General features: G+C 48.5%; 1 protein-coding gene across 1 annotated transcript; it reads left to right on the plus strand.

The window, feature by feature from the left end:
- The first annotated feature begins 592 nt into the window (after positions 1–592).
- On the plus strand, positions 593–2,176 carry LOC116984422 (probable G-protein coupled receptor 139). Its single transcript, XM_033038575.1, has 2 exons — positions 593–662; positions 1,272–2,176. Exons 1-2 carry the CDS (start codon positions 593–595, stop codon positions 2,174–2,176), a joined length of 975 nt encoding a protein of 324 aa, XP_032894466.1.
- The last annotated feature ends 6,481 nt before the right edge of the window (positions 2,177–8,657 follow it).

An 8,657-nucleotide genomic window follows, 5' to 3' on the forward strand; every position in this document is an offset into this window, starting at 1 on the left:
GACAGAGCCACTGTCGTGCCGCTGCCGATCGGAACGCCTGTTGATGTTTAGTTGAGAGTAGTGTTAAACTTGTTCATGATATATGTATTTTTATTTCTATTTATTTTTTATTGCACACTGAATGGACACTGGTTTGAGCAACGTTTTTTTGTTTCCTCTGGGTATGTGAGTACTCAGGAAAATAACAATAAAGATATATAATACAAGATGGACACAAAAAGGTGCTGTAACTCAGCGGGCAGGTTTCATCTCTGGAGTTAAAAAATTGTGACGTTTCGGATCGAGACCCTCCTTCTGAAATCAAAGGTCTGAAGAAGGGTCTCGACCCGAAACGTCAACCATTCCTTCTCTCCAGAGATGCTGCCTCTCCCGCTCAATTGATCCTATCCACGTATTCGTCCCTATTCGGCAACAACAGGTTATTTCCAACACAATGAGTCATAAAAGTAAACAAGGTGATTATGAAATATCTGCGACGAATGTCATAAGTGTCCGTGATTGAACTGATTGATTCACAGAAGATGTGTCTGTGTATAAATAGACTGTCTTTATTTGATCCACTATTTCACCCGCTGCCTTCTACTGACAGAAAATGGGGCGGGCTCCGGTTCTGCTGGTGAAAGAGATTTACTATCCGATTCTGGCGATTATCGGTGTTCCTGGTGAGTGGGTTCTACACAATGCGTGGTCACTGCGCCGAGGTTCACCGAGCGATGGGAAAAGCTGGGGTGCGTTAACGGCACGTCATTGCCCACAAGATGGCCTTAGAAGCGCATAGTCTCTGACGGCGCGATGCCATCTAAAGCTCCAATTTTTAAATGCGTAACCAGGGCATCGAGATAACTTGTCGAGAAACAATGAACTACAGATACCGGTATATAATAAAACCAACAAAGTGCTGGAGTAACTCAGCGGGTCAGGCAGCATCTCCGGAGAACATGGACAGGTGATGTTTCGGGTCGGGACCCATCAGATTATTTGTTAAATTTAATGTCCTTTGCAGGTCTGGGTGAATGGTTGAGGTCCATTGAAGGTCTGAGTATCTCCCCCACCCTCATGTGTATCCACCTATTACTTGCCAGCTTTAGTCCTGTCCCTCCTGTCTTCCAACAACCCGCATCATTACATGTGTGAAGAAGGACTCCGACCTGAAACATCACCTATCCATGTTCTCCAAACCCGTTGAGTTACTCCCGCACTTTGTGTCGTTTAAGATAACCGGTCTACACAGAAGCAAGATTATTTCATTCCTTTCTCTCTCTCTGTTACAGCAAACCTGTTGACAATCGTAATTCTCTCTCGAGGAAAGTGCGGCCTCGCTAAGTGCAGCTCTCTCTACATGGTGGGCATGGCTTCGGCTGATCTTCTCGTCATGGTCTTCAATGTGATGGTGTGTTATATTTTCACCTACCACTTCCCACATTCCTTCCTGACAATCTACCCCCTGTGTAAGTTCATCATATACATGTCCACGGTCACTCTGGACCTGTCAGTTTGGTTCACCCTCTCCTTCACGTTCGACAGATGTGTAGCAATCTGCTCTCGGAAGTTACAACCCATGTATTGCACCGGGAGAACGGCGACTGTGGTACTAACGACGCTCGCCCTTCTGATCGTATCCAAAAACATCCCTTTTTTGTTTGCATACGAGCCCATGCACGTTGTTGACGGGGTGCAGTGGGACTGCAGGGTAAATATACCTTTCTTTACCTCGCCCGCGGGCGTGGGTTTTCTCAAGTTTCACGCCGTCTGTGTGGGCGCTCTTCCTTTCGCGTTCATGTTCGTGTTTAACTCAGTGACAGCCACGCGTATTTTAGCCGCCAGTCGAGCTCGCCGCGCGCTGCGGCGTAACATAAACGACAAACAATCCGACCCGGAGGTGGCGAACAGAAGAAAGTCCGTTATTTTGGTATTCACCATCTCCGGCAGTTTCGTGCTGTTGTGGATTACAGCGGGCGTGACTTTTGCAGTCACTGGGCTGACAAACGCTAATCGTTTCCGCGGTGACCTTAACGACCCAGCCTATGTTGCCACGGAAGTTGGAGCTATGTTAAAGTACATGAGCTCCTGTTCAAACACTTGCATTTACGCTCTGACCCAGAGCAAATTCAGAGAACAATTGAAGGATGCGGTAACATCGCACTGGAGGTTATTCCACGGCTCGGGTAGAAACTGAGTTGTGTGCGAATGTATGAAAATGTATTTATGCAAGCACATTTTTAACCACTTTGAAAATCATTCTCATGATGTGAACGCCGTTGAGTTTTTTTCTGCTGTTTGTGAACACCTACCTAATATGCAGTAGTTATTTAATGTTCCTGCGAATTTGCAGGGTGACGCTTTTTAATTAATTTTTTTTAGAAACAGCGTACAAAAGTATAAACCGCGGCATATGACATAATACATTTATTATACAGCTTCAATTTTAATTTTTAGCTAAGATGAAAAAGAAAAAGAGAGAAAAAGCAAGAAAGAGAGAAAGTGAAAGAGAATGTGAATGTGTTGGAATAGAACCCCTAGACTACCAATATGGTGTAGTCGAAGAGTGAGTAAGTAAAAGAAATGAGAAGAACGTAAAGAAATAAAAAGGCAAAAACAGAAAGAAAAACAAAATGTGATGATATACCTGCTTCATATCTCTCCCCACCCATCACCCAACCCGTAAATCGGTTTAATTCCAAAGTTGTGTTGCACCATACTATCCTTGTAATGAATCAATGAATGGAGTCCATGTCTTCGAAAATTGCTCTGGTTTTTCTGCTAAGGCAAGTCTCATATTTTCAAGATGTAGCGTCTCAGACATGTATGTAATCCACATTTTAAGAGGCAGATGTTTTTTTCCAAAATTTAAGTATTCGTTTTTTCTCCGTTATCAGGCCATAGTTGAGGAAACGTCTTTGAAATATTGATAGCTCAGGGTGACGATTTTTTCAATGGACATATTGGCAGGAACCTGAGGTGCACTGATGTACGAAGGATCTTAGGGTACAAGTCTACAGCTCCTTCAACATGCCATCATAAGTAGAGGGGTAACGAACGGGGCCATATTTGAATGGTTCTTGTCACCGCATCAAGTAGACACGGAAATCACTATCAAAATATGGGGGGGGGGGGACCTGGGGATAGGGGGAACACAATCTCTTGGTGACAGCGGGCGAATGCGCACACTCGCACACACATGCGAGGCTTCGGAGGCTTCAGACATGGTCCCCGTGAACGGTAATTACAGCTCAATCCAGCGCTAAATGCAGCTCAACTCTGCCTGTCTCGCCGGGTTAACATACAGCCCTGCCTGGACTGACGGGACGCCAGCTTGGAGTCGTGGTGCTAGCGCTGCTTCTTCGCGCTGGCTGCAAACCTGGGCCATATTTTCCGTAAATCCAGGCAGGGCTGTAGGTTAACCAGACCGACACCTCCCTCCTCCAGTGATCGTGCAGAATCATCATGAGCCGCCCCATTGCCTGCTGACCGACGTCTCTCTCGTCCAATCGGCGCGCACTATCATCAGTCCCACCCCATTGTCTTGCGGAAAGCGGAGCTTTCGCCGAGATTTAGAATCCGATTACAACAAAATCGAGGGGAGGGGGGGATCGCACACCTCCCCCCTCTCAAAACAGGGTAGGGGGTTGCCCATCCCCCCTGGATTTCCGCCCCTGGCCATCAAGTGCGGGGATTCACAGGATGCTGCCCTGATTAGAGTATTAGCTGTAAGGAGAGAGACACAAACAACTGGAGTATCTCAGTGGGTCAGACAGAATCTGTGGAGAAAAGGAATAGGTTACGTTTCGAGCCGAGACCCTTCTTTAAACTCGGATAGGAGAAATAGTCAGATACCCTTGTGTCGATATACGAAATACTCGAGAGCATAAGGTGAGAAGCAGAAATATTAAAATAGATGTTTTAGGCAACTTTGCTTTTACAGAGTGTAGCATGCCTGTCATGCGCTGCCAGGAGAGGGGGTGGAAGCAGATACAAGGGTGGCGATTAAGAGACTTTTAGACGCGCAAACGAACTGAAAGGAAATGAGGGATAAGGTCCATGTGCAGTTACATGCAATTAGTTTAAAGTGGCATCACGGTCAGCACACGCACCGTGGGCCGAAGGGCCACTCCCTGTGCTGTACTACCCCATAGTCCAAATATAACACTTTCCCGTTAACCAACAATGTTCTATGCTGCGGAATCAAGATAGTGGATTCGAAATAGTGGACGGCTGTGGAAATAGCAGAACCTTCCCCGACATCATGATGCAGCTTTAAAAGTCGTTGGTTCAATTGTATTTTATTGTCACATGTACATAGATACAGTGAAAACCTTTATTTGAATTCAATTCAGTAAAATGATACTGTACAGAAGTACAATCATAAATAAGTGCAAGGATTGCAGTGCTATAAAAGTACACGGCGCCGGGTTAAGAGTTCACGCGTTTGCGGTTCCAACTTGTGTCCTTCAAGTTTCAAGCTCTTAAATGTATAGACTCTTTATCTTGGCCTTAAATGCCTGTTGTCCTCGGGGCGGCCCTGGATCGGGGTTGTAGGGGTGATGCTGTCGATATCCACACTGCTGTTTGGTCTGCTGCAGCCGCGTTCAATCTGCACTCTCATCCGACCTGTGGCTTTGGCAGCACGTGATCCCCAGCTGCTGCAGGGCCTCCAGCAGCCCGCAGCTCCCACACCCCGACCCGGCCCTTTCAACCGCTGTAGTCTCCACACGGGGGCGGCGCGGAGCCAGCCCACAGCCTGCTCGCCGGCACTGAACCCTTGTGAAGTACACAGAGACCGAAGATCGGATGTATAGGAAGAAACTGCAGAAGCTGGTTTAAACCGAAGGTAGACACAAGCTTTCTGCCCACCCTTACACTGGGGACCATCACCCGATTAAATACACACACAAATCTGGAATATCTCAGCGGTTCAGGCAGCGTCTCTGGAGAGAAAGAACAGGAGACGTTTCAGGATGAGATCCTTCTTCAGATTGCTGTAGAAGGGTCTCTATCCGAAACGTCACCTATTCGTTTTCTCCAGAGATGCTGCGTGACCCGCTGAGTTGCTCCAGCTATTAATCGGGTGATGGTCCCCAGTGTAAGGGTGGGCAGAAAGCTGCACCCAGCACCGCCTCACTGGTGCTACAGAGGAGACACAGGTCAGCAGCGCTAAGACACAATAGACAATAGACAATAGGTGCAGGGGTGGGCCATTGGGCCCTTCGAGCCAGCACCGCCATTTAATGTGATCATGGCTGATCTTCCCCAATCAGTACCCCATTCCTGCCTTCTCCCCATATCCCCTGACTCCGCTATCTTTAAGAGGCCTCTCAAGCTCTCTCGAAAGTAACCAGAGAACCGGCCTCCACTGAGGCAGAGAATTCCACAGACTCACACCTCTGTGAGAAAAAGTGTTTCCTCGTCTCTGTCAGAAATATTTTTAAACTTGCCCCTGGTCTGGACTCCCCCAACACTGGGAACATGATTCCTGCCTCTAGCGTGTCCAAACCTTTAATAATCTTATATGTTTCAATAAGATAGCCTCTCATCCTTCTAAACCCCAGAGTACACAAGCCCAGCCATTTCATTCTCTCAGCATATGACAGTCCCGCCATCCCGGGAATTAACCATCCTGGGAAACCTGCACTGCCTCAATAACAAGAATGTCCTTCCTCAAATTAAGGGACCAAAACTGCACACAATACTCCAGGTGTTTTCTCACTCGTGCCCTATACAACTGCAGAAGGACCTCTTTGCTCCTATACTCAACTCTTCTTTTTATAAAGGCCAATTATTCGCTTTCTTCATTGCCTGCTGTACCTGCATGCTTACTTTCATTGACTGATGAACAACGAACCTCAGATCCCGTTGTACTTCCCCTTTTCCCAACTTGACACCATTGATAAAGTAATCTGCCTATCTGTTTTTGCTACCAAAGTGGACAACCCCACATTTATCCACATTAAACTGCATCCGCCATGCATCTGCCCACTCACCCAACCTGTCCAAGACACCCTTAATTCGCATAATAATAATAATAATAATATAATAATAATAATAATCTTTATTGTCATTGTACAAGACAACGAAATTTTGTTGGAGCAGTCCTCCAGCTGCACAGGAATATGAGTATAAAAATACGTTTAAAAAATAACTATTAAAAAAATTAGACTATAAACATATAGGAGTATGGGCGGGTGTGTGAGAGAGAGGGTGGATCAGTGTGGGAGGGGGATAGAGTTCAGTAGTGTCACAGCTCTATGGTAGAAGCTGTGTTTTAATCTCGTCGTGCGGGCGCTCAGTGTCCTGTATCGTCTTCCTGAGGGCAGGAGGGTGAAGAGGCAGTGTCCAGGGTGTGTGCTGTCTCTAATGATGCCCTTGACCCTCCGGATGCAGCGGGTCCGGTAGATGTCCTCCAGTCTGGGGAGCTGGGTTCCAGTGATCCTCTCAGCAGTCTTAATGACGCGTTGGAGAGCTTTCCTGTTCTCTGCGGTGCAGCCAGAGTACCATACTGTGATGCAGTATGTGAGAACTGACTCGATGGCTGACCTGTAGAAGCTCACCAGCAGCTGTTGTGGGAGACGTGCCCTCTTCAAGCGCCTCAGGAAGTGAAGCCTTTGAAGTCCTTTCTTGGCCGTCGCCGTGATGTTGACGGTCCAGGTCAGGTCGTGGCTGATGTTGACCCCGAGGTACCTGATGTTCTGCACAGCCTCCACTGTCTCGCCGTTAATGGTGATGGGCTGATGGACGAAGGTCTTCGGTCTCCTCCTGAAGTCCAGGATCATCTCCTTTGTTTTTGCTGCGTTGAGGATCAGGTTGTTCTCACGGCTCCAGCTCACCAGGTTGTCTACCTCTGTCCTGTAGGCGGCCTCGTTGTTACTCGTGATCCTGCCTACCACGATGGTGTCATCTGCAAACTTTAATATGGTGTTGGCCTCGTGGGTGGGTTTGCAGTCGAGAGTGTAGAGGGAGAAGAGGAAGGGGCTCAACACACAGCCCTGTGGTGCACCGATGTTCAGGGTGATGCTGGAGGAGACCTGCCTCCCCATGCGCACAGTCTGTGGTCGGCCGGTGAGAAAGTCCAGGACCCAGCTACTCAGGTGTGTGTTGAGTCCCAGGTGGTCCAGCTTGGTGACTAGTTTATGGGGGGGGGGGGGGGTGGTGTTAAAGGCGGAGCTATAATCTATGAATAGCATCCGCACATAACTGTCCCGCTGGTCAAGGTGTGTCAGGGTGGAGTGGAGGGCCGGTGACATTGCGTCCTCCGTCGACCTGTTTGCCCTATAGGCAAATTGGTGGTGGTCTAATGAGGGGGGGATGCTGTTCTTCAAGTGTCCCAGTACCAGACGTTCGAAGCACTTCATCACCACCGGTGTCAGCGCTACTGGCCGATAGTCGTTGAAGGACCTGATGGCTGATTGTTTTGGCACAGGGATGATTGTGGCTGTCTTGAGGCATGTGGGGACGGAGGCCTGCGTCTGAGCTGTTAAAATGCTCCTCGATACGCTTCGTGTAGCGGTGCTTTGCTTCCCTGATGCCCTTCCTCAGACTGGACCTTGCTGTTCTGTAGGCCTCTGCATCACCTGAGTGGAAAGCTGCATCCCGGGCCTTCAGCAGACCAGTTACAGCGCCATTCATCCATGGCTTATGGTTGGGGAGTGTCAGTATTGTCCTCTATGTGGTGACACTGTTCATACAGAAGGTGATGTAATCCAATACTGATGAGGTGTAGGTGTTGAGGTCTGTGTGGTTGTTGTGAGTGGCAGCCTGTTTAAAGATGTCCCAAACAGTGTACTCAAAGCAGTTCTGTAGCCTGTCCATGGCTCCTTCTGGCCAGACCATGATGGTGCGAACTGTTGGCTTTATCCTTGCAATGAGGGGTCTGTATGCAGGTGTTAAGTACAGACTGATGTGATCGGATCGGCCAAGATGGGGGCAGGGGGACGCTTTGTAGCCATTGGCAATGTTGCAGTAGACCTGGTCCAAGATATTGTTTCCTCTGGTCGGAAAATCAATAAACTGGTGAAATGTTGGCATTACAGTCTTCAGCTTGGCGTGATTGAAGTCTCCTGCTATTAAAAACATGCCGTCTGGGTGGTTGTTTTTCAGCTGGTGGATAGCATCATGCAGACTGGCCAGTGCTAGCTTAGCGTTAGCTTGCGGTGGTATGTAAACAGCAGTGAGGAACACCACTGTAAACTCCGTTGGCAGATAAAACGGTCTGCATTTCACTGTGATAAACTCCAAGTCCCGGGAGCAAAAAGTCTCAACAATGTCAGTGGTGGTGCACCATGAGTTACACACATATATGCACACACCACCGCCTTTATCCTTACCGGAGTCAGCTGTTCGGTCTGCTCGATAAACAGTCCGGCCTGCTAGCTCAATAGCAGCGTCAGGGATGTTCGGATTCAGGCAGGTTTCGGTGAAGAAGAAAGCACAGCTACTTATCCTGTTTGAGTGAAGCCTCAGTCTGAGTTCGTCGATCTTGTTGACAGTGGACTGGGCGTTCGCTATAAACAGGCTGGGCAAAGCTGGTCGGTCCGGTGAGCTCCTCAGCCTAGCGTGGATGCCGGCCCGCTTGCCCCGCTTTTGCTTCCTCTCCCGTCTCCGTCCCCGTCTGCCCCGCTTGCTGCTTCGGCTCGTTATCCAGGCAGGCACCGCTGTGCGCAGCA

The sequence above is a fragment of the Amblyraja radiata genome, chromosome 20, assembly GCF_010909765.2.
Source record: "Amblyraja radiata isolate CabotCenter1 chromosome 20, sAmbRad1.1.pri, whole genome shotgun sequence".
Taxonomy (NCBI): Eukaryota; Metazoa; Chordata; class Chondrichthyes; order Rajiformes; family Rajidae; genus Amblyraja; species Amblyraja radiata.

What these genes read in the sequence shown, in the direction of transcription:
- LOC116984422 (XM_033038575.1), top strand. Translation starts at nt 593, where the DNA reads ATGGGGCGGGCTCCGGTTCTGCTGGTGAAAGAGATTTACTATCCGATT. An exon ending in GGCGATTATCGGTGTTCCTG is followed by an intron (nt 663 to 1,271) that starts GTGAGTGGGTTC and finishes TCTCTGTTACAG; the next exon opens with CAAACCTGTTGACAATCGTA.